This window comes from Leptosomus discolor, chromosome 2 (assembly GCF_034619465.1).
Source record: "Leptosomus discolor isolate bLepDis1 chromosome 2, bLepDis1.hap2, whole genome shotgun sequence".
Taxonomy (NCBI): Eukaryota; Metazoa; Chordata; class Aves; order Leptosomiformes; family Leptosomidae; genus Leptosomus; species Leptosomus discolor.
This window is the reverse complement of record NC_141392.1, coordinates 70,847,519-70,868,930: the sequence shown is the minus strand read 5'-3', so window position 1 is coordinate 70,868,930 and position 21,412 is coordinate 70,847,519. Positions and strand designations below refer to the sequence as shown.

General features: G+C 35.3%; 1 protein-coding gene across 1 annotated transcript in view; it reads right to left on the bottom strand.

The window, feature by feature from the left end:
* Positions 1–21,412, bottom strand: part of TBC1D32 (TBC1 domain family member 32) — an 85,920-nt gene that overhangs the window by 43,987 nt on the left and 20,521 nt on the right. Inside the window, exons 16-22 of the mRNA XM_086461259.1 lie at positions 20,729–20,930; positions 17,671–17,753; positions 15,877–16,015; positions 15,080–15,167; positions 13,425–13,543; positions 12,697–12,813; positions 8,111–8,199 (exon numbers count right to left, since the gene is read on the bottom strand). Of these exons, the coding sequence (XP_086317385.1) occupies positions 8,111–8,199; positions 12,697–12,813; positions 13,425–13,543; positions 15,080–15,167; positions 15,877–16,015; positions 17,671–17,753; positions 20,729–20,930 (837 nt within the window). The remainder of the gene's footprint in view (positions 1–8,110; positions 8,200–12,696; positions 12,814–13,424; positions 13,544–15,079; positions 15,168–15,876; positions 16,016–17,670; positions 17,754–20,728; positions 20,931–21,412) is intronic.

Below are 21,412 nucleotides of genomic sequence, written 5' to 3'. Positions count from 1 at the left end.
ACTGTTTTAGTCACAAATCCAAAACACAGCACCATGTGGGCTGCTATGAAGAAAATGAACTCTGTGGCAGCCAGTACATAGTCCCAGCAAAAGAAGATAACATTTCGTGCTATAAGCAGAAGTCTGTCCACCATAGGGAAAAAAGAAACTGGCACATCCAAAGTAAACCATACTGCCGTCTCAGTAATACGTGTGTTCAGGCAGCGTGCAACAGCTAACCAAACCTGCAATGCCTGTGTCTATGCTGTCTATAAGGTGTCCCAGCAACGTGATCCCGAAATAGAGGACTAAACTTGTCTTTAGTAAAAGATTTCCTTTCAGCTTGCAGTTACTGCCTTCCATAGATACAGGCACAGCTGATTCTACATTTGTAGAGAGCTCAGCTATGGGAAAAGTAAGGTCTTTCTCTCTCTCACAGGAATCAATATCAAAAACAAAGCGGAAAAACCAAGGACTGAAACCTCTTTGCAGTAGTGGGATGTCCTTCTTGCTAAATGAGTATGTGTCCCAACAGAGAAACCTAAAGCAAAATTTTCATTAAATAATTCCAGTGTTGTCATCACAGGGGACAGCCTCAAAACATTTAACATCAGAGCCTACATTATCAATTTGATCTATTCTTTATTATGTTTTGAGAAATGGCCTGAGCTCCAATGAGAACACTGATCCAAACAGCAAGAAACAATTACTATCAAGTATGCCAAACCAGTAGACAAAGGCAAACGGCTATCAAAAAAAAAAAAAAAGCTACCTAGTCAGCATTAGAACCCAAAGGGCGCTTGGAAGCTTCAGCCAGGCAAAGTTTTGCACACAGCCTTTGCAGACTGAACAAAGGGCATTAGTAACGAGCAGAGAGAACATGCCTCTGCATGTGGTCTTGCTAAGGAATCAAAGCTTTTAATTGTCCCACTGAAGGCAATGCTCATAGTCATTTTGAAAAATATGAGATCTTATGGATACAGAGTATTTATCAATACCCTGAGTTAAAACTTCTGATGCCTGGTGCACTGGAAGCTACTACCTCAGGGCAGTCATGTTTCTCCCAGTAAGAAAACTCAGGGACTGATGTATTCCTTACGATGTTTTCCACATGAAAAGATTTTCAAGAGAGCACCTTCAGCACTTTAGCTACCCCCATGTACTTACAAATCACATGTAATGTGATTGCTAATGGTAAAAGAGTTTCCCCAGCTAAAAAAATGCTTTTCATGAGCACCAATTGCCAGCCTAGAGGATTCAGAAGTGAAGCAGATTTTAAATTGCAGGAAGTGAAATGTTTTAATTTCCCTCAGTGAAGTAAAGAAAAAGAAAAAAACATCAAGAAGTGACCTAATCTTTTCACAGAAAATGCTGTTCCTATTCTATTAATTATAAATTGTTTTAAATTAATAAACCTAACAAACTTCTATTAACATATAAACTAACAAAAAAAATTAACTGTATAACTATAAGATGTGGAAGCATGCCAACATAATCCTGTTGCAAATCCCCATCAGTGCTAGTGTAGACTCTGTCCTCTTTTACCTTTGGATTATTAAACAGGGGTCAAAGATTTAGAGGACACGTGCACTCTCCAGCGATCACTACTGCAGGAAGTCTTTTCCCTCACACACATCCAGCATGCACACTCAGAAGGAAGAGGTTTGTTTCTGAAGAACTGTTTATCATTTACTAAACAGAAAACACATTTAAAATAAAAGAAAATGGGTCATTAATTAATTATTAACTCAATCAATTCTCCTTATTTATTTCAAAAAGGTTTGGTAGAAAATAACTGGAGGACTACATATGTCTTTCATGCTTCCATCATAAGAATTCAAATCCGGTAAATTTGGAGGAAGAAGTAAACACTGTCAGGCTCAATCCCTCCCCTCTCTCACTATGCTCCTCCCTCGCCTCGAGACAAGGAATTCTATGAACAAGGATTTCTTCCATCCACAAAGACATAAGGATGATGAATGCCACATAACAAGGCATGAGAAGGGTTTCTTCAGTACATCCAGCCAATAGCACCAGCAATGTTGCAAGAGTAGATGTACCAGCCAGTCATTCAAATGTTAATGATCAAAAAGATTCATTAGTGGTGTTAGACAACAGTGTTCATGGGCTATGACAGTGTAATTAAAACAAAGATATGTGAAAAGGAACAGGTACAGCCTTGTTTCTGGCTCTGCAAGGAAGATGGAAAAGAAAACATGAAACTAGTAAAAGAATGATATGTTTTCTAAAGGGAACACTGAATTTGTTTAAAACCAGTTTTAAATAAAAAGTCTTGCTTCAATTCATAATGAATGAGATTTTGAAGAATTACCTACGAACATTTTCAAAAAGCTTCTGCTATTAATAATGCTTTTTAATAAAGTGAAAGAGGGGATAAATCTAAATAGCATGTTGACTTGAGGAAAAAGAATGATCAGGATTCATATCTTCTACCTTTAGAAAACAAGATAATTAATGCTCCTTCCATTGTGTTGCAATCATTAAAATTACACATTCTCTTAATTAACAATACACATAACGTAAGTACAATTAAGGGAACAAATTATTTCATATGCTGAAGCTACCTCATTATTAAAATGTAATTATATATAACAGGGTGTGTTTACAATGCAGATGAAAAAACACAATGGAAAAGGATGCATGGGTGTTTATTATCTGTACTTCCTAAACCCACAAAGTTGTCTCTTGCCTATCACACGCTTGTTCTTCTCCCAGCTCCTGGATTTCACTGGAGTGCTCTAGATGAGATTTTGAGTAATACATACTGCTTTGAGGCAAATTTCAAGATGGTGACTGATTTTTATATCAATATAATTTAAACTTAAATTCTATTTAAATTCTATTTCCTAAACCTTTCTCTTAATAGTTTTGTAGGCCAACAGAAATAAATACAATGAGTTTTTATCACCTTCTGCCCCCATTCAGCAAGTAAGAAAATGAGTATTATAAGAAAAAAAAATATTCACCATGATATTTTATATGAAAAAAGTGACTTAACAATGTCAACACATTTATTATACAAATCTGAGAATAATAGGACAATATTCTTCTTCTATCTGTAGCTCTACAATCCTGAGGCTGATACTGATGAAGGTGTGACTTAGACTAATATTTACAATTTTCTATAATTCCACAGAAACATAAATGTATTTAGAAGATTCACACAGAGCACTATAATAAATACTCCTTTTTCAGCCTTACCTTACACAGGTGTAAAATAAATCTATTTTTCATTGCAGTTCAAATTATGACTCTACAAAATAGGTTATCTTCAGACATGTCTGATGCTAAGCAAGCACATTCCGTCTTTAAAGTTAAACAGTCCCAATTTGCATATCTGAAGGAAAAGTATTTTACTTTCAGAGTTTTCCAGGTATTTTCCTGCAGAAAGCCAAACTCTTGAACAGAGTGCTGTCCTTGTTGCTTGACGCCCACTAGCGTGAAGCGTTTCAGTGAACAAGTGTGAGGCTAATGAAGATTCTTCTGATTCAGAATACAGATACAAAAGATCTGTTGACCTCCCACTATTTAGGAGTTTTAGTGACTTATGACCAAAATAAGGCACTGTGAGGAAAAAGGAAAAAAAAAAGAAAAATTGGTAGTGGCATATGTATATAAGATATAGCTGAAGAAAGAAAGGGGATTTTCTTCTTTGAAGTATTCAGGTGCCTACTAGTGCCATATTATCATATATCCACCGAAAAAAAAAAAAGGCGGAGGGACAGGATGGGACATTTTTCTAGGAACAGTATACGTTATAAGTGTATTCTGTTAAATGAGGGGAATTTTTGCAAAGCTGCCTGTAGACCAACTCTGATCCCCTCCCACTGCCTACAGTCTATGCCTATTCCCAGTAACGCTGTCCTGCCTTTTGTTTTTTTACGCAAGTCAACACTGACTATCTTTGAATTCATTTTGGAGTACTGATACTCTTTAGGGATGGGGGGTTGGTTATTGAAGATAAAAATTTGGCACTGTGACACACTTTAATCCAACTAACAACTTAGCGTCACTGACATTCACAGAAAACCCAGTTTCTGAATAGAGGGAACACCAATACGCAAATGCCTGAATAATGCCTTAGGCAGAGGCTTTGAAAATATGTATTATGCATGTGTTTCATCGGCAGGCTGTGAAATACTAAGTTGCCTTGATACCATATAATTCATTAGTCTGAAAGAAAAAAGTATGTTACCACTGTTTACCTAGTTCCTTTGTTAATATAAGTTACAGAGATTCCAAGAGCTTGGCCTTGAAATGGAGGTGATTAAGATCTCTAGTGTCATACCCTTACGAAAATTGTTCTTTCTCACATCCAGTAACTTATAAGATCAACGGGTACACTTGTATCAAAGAAATAAAGTGGATCATTAAATTAAGAAAATTCTCCATGTTTAGTATGTTAAAAATTTATTACTTTAATTACTGCTGTGAATTTCCTTTCTCTAGGATTTGTGCTCTGACAGCAATTTAAGCTCAGAATCTTCCTAAAACAGAAAGACTATTGAGAATTTTTGCATTAGCTCCTGTGCATCCAGATTTTCAGCCTGTACAAACAAGTGGCTGAGACAGCCTTCAGTGTTCTTTTATCAACCAACATCGGCTGATTGAGATACTTCCTGTTTCTAAATAAGTACAAATTTGCTTTGAAGTTGAAAGTTGAACTGACAGTTTGAAAATCTTTCTATACACAAATTAGGAAGTGTCTATATACTTTCATTTTTCTATTCTTATCTCCAACTTCTTACCTAAAGTTTCCCTTTAACAATTAATCATCATCATCATCATCACTTTTTTAAATGAGTTTAAAAGGACATTCAAGTGAATCAATCTTGCCCTAGAAGCATGCAATAGCTGCAATTAAAGGAATACTAGATCAGTGTTTGTGAAACTACTGACAAAGAATCCTAGGCCAAGATACTTCCAAGTTAAGAATTACAAAAAAATAAGATTCGCACTAGGCTGTAGCTTGCTGTGGATCTGAGTATTCTAAATTGACCACACGAGACCTACTCTGTACGAAGGCACTCTAGGGAGCATTCTTTATAGACTAAGATATACTGGCTATGCAAAACGCTATCTAGCTTCCCTACATCTTCTCTTTGATTTCTACTGCACACACATCACTTTTCAGAAAGGGCAAGCTTGAAAAGGAAAGTTGGCAGAAAAGCTTCTGCAGGACTGTCCGTAAAAACAGTAATTCACAATTCATACTTATTCAAAACGAAAACAATCATCCACCAGAAAATGCAATATCAACATTAAAAATATAAATAGATGCATTTTGGATTAACAGAATATGGAAATAACTGTATTTTTTTATCTGTAGTTACACAACTAGTAACCAAAATACTGCGCCCAACAGAAGACTGTTTAAGTCACTGAAGGACAATATCCACATAAAGAAAAATGCAGTCCTAAATTGCAGAAGTTGCTTAACATTCAAGTAAACAAACTAACTCTTGAACAATAAAAGTGGGTTACAGGACCCCAGAGTATAACCTGTAAGTTAAACAGAACCGAAGTTCAGCACTCAGCTCTGAGTGAGCCACATGTACAAATAACAAAGTACATGGTTGTGTAGATCTGTGAACAATTAAAAGAATGTGCGTTTGGCTGTAGTATTGGTATTAAGTCTAGCAGAAAGCAATGTTTCCAGACAAACGTTTCACCAAAATCATTCATTCACAAAACTGTCTGCTTTTGCAATGTTGCAGTTATTATAAACACTTAAATATTTTATTTCTACATAGCAGCAAAGAGAAATGTAGATCTTTTTGCTCTTTCTAATTAACATTCTAAACTTTCAGATCTGTTAAGTGTCTGATATTATTTGATCTAACCGCTGCTGAGCTTGGTATGCTTGATGGAATTTGGTTGAGGAGAAAACCAACTACACAAGGCAAGGTTCACTTTACATTATACAGATGTCTGCAGTCAGCAGCACTCACCGAAAAGCTCATGGAACCTGGTTTCTAAAGGTATTTAAAATTAACTGTGTACATCTCATATTTAGATAATATAGCCTAGGGTTTCTTGTAAGTCTTAATACTGTAAACAATACAGTAGGCATGACAAATTCCAGAATCATCCAGAGTTCTGGTATCATTTTAATAGGGAAGTTTGAATAACTATGTAAGAATAAAAATTCTCTTTGTGCAGGCAGTTGAATTAGTCATAATAAAAGGCTTTCCTGTGCCAATTCTCTATTATTTGCAAAAAAACATTTGTACAGCAAGCCCCACATGCTCATAAAAAGCCATTTAATCAATAAGAAAACACACTCTGATGTTATCTGTGGTATACACAGGCCCATATTAAATTCCCTAGAATTGTGTATTCCTTTCTTTTATAGGAAAGGCAAAGAAAGGCGAGGGGAAGGGAACAGGGCTTTTGAACAATAAAACCAAGAAGGACGGAATCTGTTAAAAATGAAGTTAAATACGAGGTCCTAGATACCACGGAGATTCCAAAAGTCCCTGCAGAACACGAAGCCTCTACTGAAAAAAATATTTGAATGTTTTTAAAATCTTTCCTTTATCTGATTACTACTTAATTATTACAATATCTACCACTTTGATGAGTAGATTTCCACACTGAAAATACTACCTAATCGCTTCTTGCAATCTGGCAGTTTGACTGGATTTTCATGTGGTTTTTCACTTTGTCAGTGTCCAGCAGAAAATGTCATTACTACAGTGAACTCTAAAGCTCATCTGTGCAACAATATAGCAGCTTTCACATGATGGCAGATGAGCTTGTTACATTGCTCATACCGGTACTTACAGGTAGTTCTATTGCTTCACAGGCTTTAGGCCTTGTCAAAAATACTGTAAACATTCAACACAACTTCAACACATGATCTATGTATTTGTGTACCAGTTTCTGTCTTATAGCATGGGAGTCAATGGCTTACGCAGTTAAGATTCATTTTTGCCTATACCTTATGAGGGTTCCTAATATCATTGTAGCAGAAATCTGTTCTTTTACCTTATAAGAAGCAAACTATTCTTTTAAACTGTAACACATCTCACCTTCCCTTATCCCTAATCAAATCAAAGGGAGTTCTGTCAAGCTTTTTATGGAGTCAGTATAATCCTAAATTAAGAGTAACATCTTATTTTTCAAATTTCATCTTAGGACGTCTCATTCCTATCCAACTAGTAATTTCCTCCAAAGCAGCATTTATAACTCCTGATTTATACGACAAAATCAAGTATCTCCCAACGCCAAATTCTGCCACTGTTCATCTCCTCCATGCTCATCCTTATCAGCAAATTATACTGTATCTTATGGTTATTCATACACAGTATGAAATAATTTTACTGTGATATCACAGTACAAATACAGCTGCAGAAAGCTAACGTTGCAGTACTTAATCAGTTGGGCTATGTCTTGCCCAAGCAAGGTTATCAAAGTTTTCCATACTACGAAGTACAATCCAGCAGAACTTTTATTTCAATTGCACAAAATACGTTAATTACAAAAATGTTAGTTCAAGGATTTACATACTCAACTTTGGAAAAGAGAAATATGCAGAAACTAATTTCTAGGTTAAAATATTAAAAAGCATTTAATATTACAAAACATTAGCAACAGAGTGTGAGCATATTTTAAGTGTTCTTTCAGGTTCTAAAAATATTTGGGATCAAATGGTACCCTCCTCAAAATAAGTTTTCGGTGAAATTGGTGATAATTAAATGAATAATTTTAAAAATAATTTTAAGTACAGGGAGACTAGATAAACCAAACTCTGCTATAAACATGGTAAAAAATACTTTGTTTATTTTGGTATGATTTTTGTTTTATGCCCTACAATGGATGTACCACATGTTCTTTTCAATCAACTAGGCAAAATAACAACATGCAACTTCTATTACTGCTTACCATATTACAATATATCCACATACAGGTAATAAAATTAGACTCATCACTATTTTAATTTTGAAGGCCATTTTTCATTTAATCTTATACATGAAAAAAAAGGGGAAATTTCACCTTCATGCATAATAAAAACCAAACAATGTAATCTTATCAGAAGCAACACATCCAAACATGTTATAACCCATTTAGTTAACGTTACTAGAGAATAAAAAAATTAGTATCTTACCTCAGACCAAAGACATGTGATTGCTCATAACTGAATAAGGAATGAATTTTAGCTTCTGAATTCAAAATTATAAGCCTGTCAATGATATCCTGACAAAGGAAGACAAATGTAAAAAACTCTTGCATGATTTTATATTTTATGCATGTAACAGTTTCACAGGGATGTTTACTATAAAATGAAACCTATTATTAACACACACATTGAAATTATTTCTGTAAGAGGTGCTTTCCACCATAAAAGTCAACGGTAAAAAGAAACCATACAGAAAGTTAGGGAAAAAAAAAAAAATCACTAAACACACAAAAAGATCCTAGCGTATCAAGTATCCTAGTTTTTATTTAGTATTAAATTAAACCACAACAAAAACGTTAAACTTTTTTCTTGTATGTTTGAAATGTGTATATATCTATTTTAATGAAAAGAACAGCAAATCCTTCAGTGTAATACCCTTTCTAACATCGGTTAGTACTACACGATTCAAAACACGGCCATTTATTCTCAGTGTAGCAAGGCTTGGCTTAGATGTTGAGGCTTACATCTTTCATCCTACAGCATCTCATGTAATAGATAATGACCTGTGGCTGCATGCCACCTCTTCCACAAATCCAAACTAATTACCTTCCCCTCTGGTTCACTGCACATCCAAACTGTTTCTGAAGAAATAATTCCATTAAAAGACTAAGAAATGCATAAAAACATTCACTAATGTTATCATCTCAGAGACATTACTGTGCTATGGTCAGAAGAAACAAACTACAAAGTCCTTATTGGCTTTATTTAAGCTGTTTTAAATCCAAACTTTTATTTTCTCCACATTTAAGAAATACAGTTTCAGAGACAGCAGAGGGAGTTGTTATTCATTTCAGTATCATGTGAGAGAAAGGTTAGGATCTGTACTTTCATGAAGTCAACCAAAGCTCTGATTTTCAACAGAAAGAAAAGAAAACACAAGTAAAACTCCCAGAAGTAGGAAAAAAAAAAAAAAAAGTAGGACTTGTCAAAGTAAACTGTCTTCATAAAATGCATTCTTTTTTAAAATACAGTGAAACCGTATTTTCCCTATTAGATTTTTTTTGGGCAGTAGGGCAGACAGCTGTGAAGAACGCACTTTTTCCAGATAGTATGTTCACAATAAAATAAACAATAAAACCATTCGACTTGGACCTGAAGGCTGAGGTAAAATCAGTAATGTAAGTAATAATCAATTGGAATCATAGAATCGTTTAGGTTGGAAAAGACGTTTAAGATCAAGTCCAACTATTAACCCAGCACTGCCAAGCCCACCACTAAACCATGTCCCTAAGCACCACATTTACACCTCTTTTAAATACCTCCAGGAATGGTGACTCAATCACTTTCCTGGACAGCCTGTTCCAGTGCTTGACAACCCTTTTCGTGAAGAATTTTTTCCCAATGTCCAATCTAAACTTCCCCTGGTGTAACTTGAGGCCTTTTCCTCTTGTCCTATCACTTGTTACTTGGGAGAAAAGACTGACAATTGTTTGGAGTTTAAGGCTTTTTAGGTATTTACACGTACAAAAAGTTAAGTGCTGAGGGCTATTTCTCTGGCAACAACCCCCTCCTCTCATCTATACATCAAAGCTTGGAGCTTGCAAAAGAGTAGAAAGAGCAGGCATAGAGAGAGGACTATTGGGAAAGTAGACCAAGCTCTGATTTGGGATATCAGGAAGGAAGACAACGACCACGGTCCAACACAAGGTCCAATCAGAAAAATGTGCTGATAGATCTGCACCGCTCAACTGCAGAGCATAGCTTAAATATTACAGGTAGGATGTCATCTACTTTGAATACCTAAGATACACCATCTAAATACAAGATTCTCTGTAATCACTACCAAAAAAAAAAAAACCACCTGGTTTTTCAAAGCTACACATCTGGAGGGTACCTTCCAAGCCAGATTCCCTTGCATAAGTGTACTGTAGAACCTCTCAAAGAAGAGTGGAGGAAGGCAGAAGGACCCCAATTCATCTGCTCCATTCTCTAAAATCTTTTTATACGACAACCAGAGTGAAAAAAAAAAAAAAATCTGGCATGTATCAAGAAAAATTTTACTAAAAGCACAAAATAAAAACCTGATTAGTCAACAGTTAGACGTAGTAAGACCTCAACTGACAATTTGTTCAATGTTGCAATTAGTTAGCCAAAAATACAAAGGAGGAAAAATTGTTTAAATCCTATGTATTTAAGAAATAAAGGGCATACAAAGATGATTAAGTTCTGTGCATTATCAAATATAGTTCAGCATAAATATTGCAAGTCAGATTGTGTGGCATTGTGACGGGATTCAGAAATACAGAAAAAAAGCTGAAAAAGCAATTAGGTGTTCTAATCAAATCTTCTAGGGCACCAAAATTGCTTTCACTTTGCTTTGTAACCACAGTTACATCTGGTCAAATCTTTTATCTTTAGCTTTCTGCAGCCATTGCCCAAAAATGTAGTTATAACAAATCTATATGCCAACTTAACCCCAGAAGTTTTCCGAGTACTTAGACTTAGTCATTATATGTTAAATTAACATTAGATGAACTATTTTCCTTCTGTTAATTACATAATCTTGGATGTCTAGTTTACTCACTGTTGCACAGTAGTTAAGTGAGAAAAACCCCACCAAAGCCATCTGTAACTTTGAACAATTGTATCAGTATTGCTATTCCTGGAAATCTAGGGAATTCCATCAAAACGCTCAAGGGCCTCAAAGACCAAAACAACATAGGCTTTCAAAAGTCACAAAACTCATTACTACCCCAATCTGAAAGCTCTCAAATACGTATCACTTGCAACATAAATCTATCTCACCTTCTGCCAGTGCCTCAGAAAATCTGATGACTGAAAAGAACTATCCACCAGTGGACACACCAACATTGAGTGGACTGGTAGGAAGACTCTGCAGAGGGATACGGACAGGCTGGATTGATGGGCCGAGGCCAATGCTACGAGGTTTAACAAGGTCAATTGCCGGGTCCTGCACTTGGGTCACAACAACCCCGTGCAGCGCTACAGGCTTGGGGATGAGTGGCTGGAGAGCTGCCTAGCGGAAAAGGACCTGGGGGGGTGCTGATTGACAGCTGGCTGAACATGAGCCCTCCGTGTGCCCAGGTGGCCAAGAAGGCCAACAGCATCCTGGCTTGTATCAGAAAAAGTGTGGCCAGCAGGAGTAGAGAAGTGATCATGCCCCTGTACTCGGCACTGGTGAGGCCGCACCTCAAATACTGTGTGCAGTTTCGGGGCCCTGACTACAAGAAAGACACTGAGGTGCTGAGCGTGTCCAGAGAAGGGCAACAAAGCTGGTGAGGGGTCTGGAGAACAGGTCTTATGAGGAGCGGCTGAGGGAACTGGGGTTGTTTAGTCTGGAGAAGAGGAGGCTGAGGGGAGACCTTATTGCTCTCTACAACTACCTGAAAGGAGGCTGTAGTGAGGTAGGGGTTGGTCTCTTCTCCCAAGTAACAAGTGATAGGACGAGAGGAAATGGCCTCAAGTTGTGCCAGAGGAGGTTTAGATTGGACATTAGGAAAAATTTCTTTACCAATAGAGTGGTCAAACATTGGAACAAGCTGCCCAGGGAAGTGGTGGAGTCACCATCCCTGGAGGTGTTCAAAAAACGTGTAGATGTGGCACTTCAGGACACGGTTTAGTGGGCATGGTGGTATTAGGTCAATGGTTGGACTTGATGATCTCAGAGGTCTATTCAAACCTTATGATTCTATAATTCTATGATTACCTCCTGAAAACATCAAAACAGTACTACTAAAAAGAACTGCAAAAATCCCTTCCAAACATAACACACACTATTACGATATACTCTGTCAAAACAACTGAAACTACCACTAATCCAGAGCTCATGCTAAACAAACACTTTAACACAACAGCAAGTTAAAGTGCTAGCTCATTAGGAAACACTCAGATTTCAACTGTCGCTCAAGGTCACAGATTAAATTTGCTTGTGCTTTGTAGATGAGAAGAAAAAAACTAATTGATTGGATGAACTAATACAAAATAATACTAAATACTGAAACGGTGATACTGTATTTCTTAGGACTGAAATATGTCTTAATCAGTAACTTTCCAATTAGTGATTTTTCCTGTGTGTGAAAATCCACTAATTTCCAATTAGTGATTTTTCCTGTGTGTGAATACTCTGTGCTTTAAGAAAGCTTGAGTTTGGGTTGCATTTTGTTTAGATCCACAGATATTTTACATAAATTTTATCATACTATAAGTATAGGTATTTTCCAGTATGTAATTGCATGCACATACAGAGGGGTTTATGCATGTCACTTCTTTTTCCCATGGAAAAACAGAATTATGATACAGGCCAGGATAGATGATCTTTAAATCAGGCATCAAATTTTATATTATCCTTAGGATTTCAAAATGAAAATTTAGGTTACCATGAAGTGATATGTGCACATACTGCCCTCATGCTGTATGTAATACAAAATGCAGAAAATTTCAAAATCTTTCGGCAAGAAGAAAAAATTATTCTATTACTACAGTAACATTTTCCTCAGGAAAAATCACCTTCACCGAGGTATTTATTTTTCTTTCAAAATAAAAACTCTACTTACAATAATATCTGTAGGTACTTCACGGAGTGAATACATTGGTTTATTTGGTATATCTTGTTTACTCAGGAGCTCAAAAACTGCAGGGTAAGTGAGCAAGTTTATCAGAGACAGAAAAGACTAGAGAATGAAAAAAAGAAATGTTAATCGGTTAAGTATAACTGAGCAAATGCTAACAATTATTCAGCATTTACTTTAAGTTTGTTCTTATCCTTCTTTCTAGGCTGAACTTGGCATAAATAGAGCTGCCCAAAATAAGACTGCAAACCCTGGCAGGTGTCTATACAATCTAAAAGGGCAGCAGTGCCTGTGATGTATATATTATGTATCAAACTGTACAAGCAATTTCAAAAATTATAATATTTTCATCACCACATAATTCTAAAAGCTAGAGACACAGCATACTCTAAAACACATCACTCTCACTGATCTTACTACAGTAATCAGAGACATGAACTGATGGCCAGTATTTTAATGCTTTAACTTTCATCATGATTGCTATGTATTATTTTATATTGACTTTCATGGATCCTTAGCATTGTGACCTGCCATGCAACACAAGAATCCTTTCAATCAGTCATCATTTGACTAGTGTATTACCCTAATTTTGCCCCACATGCCAAGAAGCAGGTACAGTTGCAACAACAATTTACAGAAAGGTATGTATCATCCTATTCGAAATACAGCACTGTTTTTCCCAGGACAATACAGAAGATTAAGTAATTTCTCACCTTCTGACAGCTTTGGTCAATAGGGTCAACTGGAGTAGATCTGGGTTGGGTTATCCTCAAATCATCTTTTCCACACTCCAAAACAGCCCACAATTCAGTTACAAGTGCCTTTATAAAGCCTAAAACAAATGTTTAATGTTTTAATTTATTTTTATTTTAATGCTTTTAATCTAATGATGAGAATGGCAAGAATACTAGAAAAACAATTTTCATATTAAATATCATTTCACACCACAATTCTAACTCAGATTCTCAAAATTCTCTAATCATTGACTAAAACTTCACAAGACAGACTGCCTGAAGGTTACTCTCCCTGCTATTCTCAATCCTTTCGTCAAACTACCTTTCTACAGCAGTCCAGAGCAACAGTTCGCAAAGACTATTATACTGGAGTAGAATGATATTTATATCTCTTCCATGTTAATGAGCTGCCAACTTTCTTTAACAAGTTAACTGCTACAGATCAAGGCTTAGCTAGTATTGTCTCTGTGGTTTTAAAAAACACAGATTTACTATACTCATTAATAAATGAAAACGTACCACAATAAAAAGTTAAGGACTGAAAAAATCTTTTCAAGAGAAGCACTACTAGCTGAATTTAAAATGTTAAATATTAAAACAGAAGAGGAAGGATAGCCATCTAAGTCTGAAATCTCCAAATCTAAGTTAAAGCTTAATACAAACTTTGCATACGTTACACAATCTCCTCTTGGGGTTGAAAAATTAATGCCGATGATTTTTGGTCTACCATTTTCTTTGACGCCAAGGGCCATAAGAAGCAACTTGGCTGAGAACCTTAAAGAGGACAGATGGGTTAATCCTCAAGTAGATCTGCTCCCTGCTTTCTGAAAGATCCCAGAGGCATAAATAATAAGTACCTAACAATCAGTTTCCTTGACTGGCAGAATTTGCCTGCCTTTCTGACAGTCTTTCAGTCAAATCATTTTAATAACACACCAGCCATTTCTACCTACTAAAAGAGAAAATTTGCAACTTTTGTACCTCGTAGACTTCCTTAGCAACTTAAGACAGTAGCTTTATTTTATTGATAATAATCTAGTTTTAACATAACAGCTAACTAGATCGCTGGGTGGTACAGCAACAGTTGAATTATGTGAGAATGAGTCTGAAGGGATGGGCTGACATGAGAAGAACTGTGGATTCAGACAATCTCAATTCCATCTCACTATCGTATAAAAACACCAATGACATACAGGCCGTTGCAGTTTCTCACTCTTTGAGCAGTCAGTAACCATGGAAAAGTACATACAAATTACAGAAACGAACAGTTCTTAATTCTGATCTGTAGATCACCAAGAAGCACTTGCAAATTGTTAGCAACTTATTTTTTAACAGATATAAATGTCTTCACACTCATACAAGAAATTTCGGGAAATCCAAACCAATGAAGTAAAGATTTTGCATAATTTAAGGGGCGGGGGGGAACCAAATCCCTGCATCAAGATAAGTGAATGACTTAAAAGTTAAAAAAATACATTTCCATTGCGAAGAAATCCATAGATATTTAAGCAGTCTTTGCTAATACCGCATAATCATTCCACTCAGTTGATCTTTTTTAACATCTTTCTCCCTGTCTTTTTCTAATATGAAAGACTGCAGCATGTAACTATTCATAATATCATTCCTCAATTTACCTGAACTCTGTAGAGCTACTGCACCTGTTGGTGTTGTTGCCATTTGTGTAACGATCACTCTATTATCAAACTCTTCATATTCATTTGTCTGTTAGTAACAAATATAAAAACAGTGTTAGTTATTCAGAAGGCATGAAAATCCCAAATGATCTATTAAATATTGATCTTTCCTACAATTTTTTACAGAATTTAATCCACTGTATGGTTGGACTTGAACATTTCATAGACACTATCCTCCACAGACTTACAAGTCAAATTCCAAACTAAACATCTATATCAAGTATCATCTCAAAATTTAAATGCAAAATACTATGGTTGAGACATGTAACATCAGTGAAGAATAAAAATCTTAGCATTATAACAGTTTTTGCACAGATTCAGTAGTATGTCTGTAACATTATGTTTTTTCTCCTAAAATGCATATTAACAAATTTTTGGTTACATTTCAAGTATTGTCTACCATATCTAGACTCCAACAACATCTACCAATGTGGTCTAGAAAAATTTGCACTTAGGAAAAAAAAAAAAAAAAAATATTTTTCCTGGCATTTCAAACTTCACAGCAAAAAGGTCAGAAAAACTAATTATGTCTGACTTTCTGAAGATGAGTAACATCCAACAAACTTAAATCAGTGTGGCAACAGTACCAGAGATAATAAGCTATATTTTAAATTCAATTTTGCAAAAATTAAGTGACAAAATGTTTTCTGAATTTATTTTCTAATTATTTTCTTTCTTCGTTGTTTTATTATAATCATTAAAACAAAGAAAAAGCATACAGACTCTGTAATGCTTACCTGGAGTTTTTTTGATAAACTGCTGAACATAAAGTTCGCACAGTCATTCATGGCACCTGTGCTATGAAGCAGAAAGAGTCCTTTGGGTGTAGCAGAAAAATTTAGCAAGGCATCTAACAAAGTCTCTTCCCATAACAAACTGCAAGAGTAGCAAAATAACAATTAAAAATTATATATAAAAAAGCACGGGGAAAAAAAGAAAACTACAACTTCTAACTTTGAAAACCAACAATATTTCATTCACTGGACTCTATGTGTACTCTACATGTTAGTTTAACAAAAGCATTTGGGAAAGTTGCAATACGTATTAGACTGTATTTTATACAAACATTCAAACTCATTCTGGCAAAACTAAGGTTAGGCAGGAACACAGAACAGCAAGATGATTTAACCCAAAAGACCTATGCCATCCTTAAATGTACTCATGACTTACTATCTCACTATAGACAAGTCTTAAGGTATTAATGTGGCAGTTACAAATTGGCAAAGCAGGCACAGAATTTCTCACCAATGTAAAAACACTATGAGGAACTAATAAAAACTCACTTTTGAAGAGATAAAGGCTCCTGCTAAAATTACTACAGAATTATGAAAACAAGGTGCTTATATACACAGTAGCAATAAATGGACAGTATCTTCTACACACATGGCAGGAAGAACAGCAATTGCAAGAACAAAGTATGATGTCCTACAAAATATTTGATGCCCTAAAAAGAAGAGTGAAGCAATTATATCACCTTTGACTAGGTACCATCCCTGCAGATATCACAAGACTCTTAAGATTCCGCTTCTCTAAAAGCATTTGCTCACTGGATTCTCATCTCTAGTTCTTATTTCCCATTTTTGACTATCACCAGCAAGCAGCACACAGCTTTTCTCGTAGCAGTCAACCATAACCCCAAAATTTAATCACTTCCTCTGCAGAATGCCTGCCATGTCAGGTTCAGAAGCAAAAGTTTCACCCAGAAAAACATCAGCATGTCTTGTTCCACAGTTAAATGAAAAAATACAGATGCACAGAGGAAATTGTAGTTTATGTCAATGGCAGTGATTAGTAACAGCCTCCTCAGTCAGAGATCTGCATCCCCCGATTTCTTTTTACCACTAGATTTGAAGGCTATAACCAGTTCACAGGCCACCACCACAGACTAGATTTATAACTGTTAAGGTATATTTGCAAATTATACATGAAATCAATGGTAAAGTATAAATAAGAATCTACTTAATTAACTAGGTTCTGCACTACCACCACCAACTCCCTGAATTTTCAGGCACACAAATATTTGTTTATTTCTCATCCTAATGCATACAAACATCTGTAATGGGGCATTAAGTTTTAGTATAAAAGGAAGGATGCCTGTCACTTCATATGTATTGGCTTTCAGCCAGAATGCTGTCTTGCTACACAATATTTTGGAGCTGTACATACCACTCAGCAGAACAACATTTTAAGTTAACACCATATCAAGGTCATAATACATTCTGACAGTTATTTTGTTTTATGCTTTCTAACTCACATTTTCCTCAAACCAATTTCTGCAGTCAGAGAGAACTGCAGACTAACATAAGTCAATTTTACATAGATTAGACACAAGTCTGTAAGCCAAGAAAGTCCTGAAAGGTCAAGAACAATTTTGTAACTCTACTGAGACCTATGCTAGGATGATTTCACTCCCTCTACCTTCCACTATGCTTTTGGCAAAGAGACACAGGGTTACAAGATGCCTCAATTGTGGATAAAGTAGCACTGTGTGTTCATATTTGTGCATGTCCATAAATTAAGCAACAACTTACATGTTTTTTGACTCTAAACTTATTGATGAAGTCGAGTCTGCACCAGTTACAGGTGTGGGTACTCTTTCTGAAAGCAAACTTGTCTGTGAAATAAAAAATAAACAAAAAACTCCTTACTATTTGTTTACACTGCCTTTAAATGCCGGATCTTGCTTGTTCTCTTGTTATATAGTAAAAAAAAAAAAAAAAAACACAAACCCAAAACCAAAAAGCACACCACCATGATCAGGTTGTAGTCTAGCCTTTGGCACAGAATACACTATTCCACTACATTTTTTTATTCCAGAAAAGACTATTTTTTATTTCTTCCTTGGGTATAAACCATTTTAAAAGCTAGTACATTTTGAAAATTTTAATCGAAATTCTTAAAATACAAAACTCTTTATTTTTTAACTGGAGACTCCCAAAGTAAAAATTGGCGTTATCAAAAAAGAAAAAGAAAAAGAAAAATCAGAAAGCAACTCTTTACTCCAGTTCTGTCACAGGTAATGGAAATAACAGCCTCTGGAGTCAACAACTCAATTTCAAATTTACTAAGTAATTCTGACAAATTTTATTTATTTATTTATAAATTATATAAATTTATCTATATTGGCATAGATATAATTAGAGCTACAGGCAGATATATACACATATTTTTATATTTGGTAGAGATTCTAATTAAAATTATATTTGAAAATAATTGGTGTGAAACACATTGTATATTTAAGATGAATTATTTAAATTGTTCTATGTTTCCAGGCATAAAAAGCAAATTGCACCATTCAAATGAAAGTGAGCAGTCATTAATATAATCTCTTATAAATGTGACCTAATAAAACCACAAAAGATTTCTCTATTAAACTAGTCAGTTATCCTGGTTCTGTTAAGTTCCCCTTTTATTATCATTTGTACAAATTCTGTCTCAGAATTCCAGCAGAATCTGCCAAGAAAAAAATTGTTCCTCCATCAGTCTTAAAACTCCAGGAGACATGTAAAATAGCAGGAAACAAATTACCAGTCTATCCATTAAAAAAATTGTCAATATTGCTTGGATAGAGGCCACCAAAGCCCACCATTTTTGCTACACTAAAATAGTAGAATACTTTACAAACTGCAGATATTTTAAAATTGAAAAATGATAGAAAATAATTTAAAAAGTAAACAAGATGGCAGAGTTGAAAACGTGACATTCCTATACTAATTTGTTGATTCCTGAAGTCCTGAATATGTAGATTCCACTTCAGTCTCAATCTGACCTCCAAAGTGAGGTGAAGAAATGACATTGTCAGTTACATGTTCCATGATTTTTTTTTAAATTCAACACATTCAGACTACTTATCTTGTATGTGTCAAAACTATTTGTCCAAATGATGTTCTATACCATAATAAAGGATTTTAATGTGCAAAGAAGTCTTTTGTGCATGTGTAAATGCTGTGGTGCTTTAGAGCAGGTAACTGGAAATGCCCATCAAAAGCATGTAAGTCTGCCTGTGATAAACATTAGAGTAAAAGGTTAGTTCAAGTAAGACTGACTAGTTACACAACAGGAAAGCAAAAAAGACAGACAGATTGCGGAGTCATATAAATTACAGAATGATTCAAATGAACTCCTTAACTCAATAAAATCCTAAAGTTCTCAATACAAGGAAGAACATTCAAAACCAACATTCTTTGGTGAGAAATAGTTTACTGTGATATAATTATGATTGTAAGTAATAACATATTTTATTTTCAATCAAAACGTATGCTTTCATAATAATATTCATATGTAAAAGCAGTGAGAAATACTCAGAAGCTAGTGATTTAAGTCTCTTTCCTATTCATGTTCTTTCTGGTATTTTCTGCCTCAGTTTACATTGTGACTCTATTTTTAAAATTCCTAATCATAATAAAAGCATACAGCAATTGACAGGAAGAACAGCTGTTCCATTCTCTTTCCCTTGCACTCAACCTCTCTCCCACTTCCTCACCTACAAAAAAAAAATATCCTTAAGTCTTTTAGCCAATTTTTTCTCCCTGCTTGGTCTAATCCTTCTCTAAGGAAATATTTTACATTACAGTCACTGGAGGGAAAAAAAGAGATGGTTCCATTTTTCAGTGTAAAGTGAAACAACACAGTTAAATTTTGGGTTTCCACTAAGAGTTCTAATATCTACAGTTTAAATATGCTTTCATTTTAGCTGGAAGCTAAAGTTGAAGCTTAGAGTGCTACCCTTACCTAAATGCTGCCAATGTTATTTTAATGATTCAAACAGGTTTTTGAATTTTACTCCACTGTGAACTTTTTGAAAACTGCTCTTGCAGCATCTGCTGTCATTTTTCCATATTTACTAAATTTTTATAACAGATAAGAATTTGCACACTACATATGGCTATCAGAACAATGAAAATAGAAAAGTCTACTGAATAAAGTGGAGATACCTTGTTTAGTAAATTTATAACAGAAAGCAGAACACACAGAACTGTTGGACCCAAGCTCTTTCATGCAGAAAAAGTATCAGACTAGCAACCAAACTGAAGTTGAAGTACAGAGTTTACACTTCATAAGATATCCAAGTACACAAGTAAGACAAGAACTCCTGACTGGCACTTCTCATTACTGTCCCTTGAGAATATTTCAATGACATCTAAGTATTTAAGTCAAATATTCAGAATCTCCTTTTTTTCTCCATATATCCCACCGAAACAAACTAGTTTAACCTAAAAATTACTAAGACCACATCTTAGTTGTCTTTCCTTTCAAGGTATCGCAAACAAGAGTGATGACAAAATCTGTGGTGGACACTGGCTAGCATGACATCAAGTACCTCTAGCATTAAGGACAATGAATGATGGGCGTATCAATGCATCTTGAAAGTTCCTAGGTTAATCTTGAGGCATAGAAGTCTCAAACTAAGCTTCTGCTAGGTTCACATACAGAAAAAAATCTGAAAAGTAGAACTTCATTTTTAGAACAATTCCAAGCATTATCTCACTACTTAAATATTTGACCTGAAGCAAAGAACGACTATTACATAAGCTGAATCTCTTACAGTATAATTTTTTCCCAATCTTCCAACTCCAAAACAAGATGTACCTTTTTCCAGGCCTCTCCGATAGATTCATGCAAGCCATAAGGTATAAGTATCTGCAGGCCTTCACAAGTTCTGTACATCTGACGACACACAAAAATGAAAGCTCCTTTAACAACTGGCAAAAGCTCAGTTCCAGATAAGAGAGAAATGTCGTCATGAAGAAGCTTCTTTGTAAACTGAACAATTGCATGAACAGCTGTAGGACTAGAAATAAAATAACACTTTTAGAATGTTGTTTTGTAGTCATTAATAAGACTTGAAACAGATCCTCCAACTAAACACTTAAATTTTTCTAGGAGAAAAGAAACTATGGAAAGAAACTATGACCCACTATGGAGGGGCCATCTATGTTATAACTTGTAACACCAGTCAGAAGACAAGAAACATACAGCAAGTGATTTTATTTTTGTTACAGGTCACCATAAAGCAAGAATGCACCTATTGTCTTCCATCCAGCCCACAGGGCCATGAACTACACAGACTGTGCATTTTATAGGGGTCCAGTTGGGAAGAGTAACAAGACAATCATTTTAGCTTCTGCTTAATCGGTGTTAAGGATATCTCTACAAGGCAAAATTCGTCCTTGTTCTTCCTTTTTCCTATCTGTGATATTCTTCTGAAGTCTACTAGGTTTGCAATGCAAAGGACAACTCTTTCTCCAAAATACTTTTATTTCCAGCCCCCCT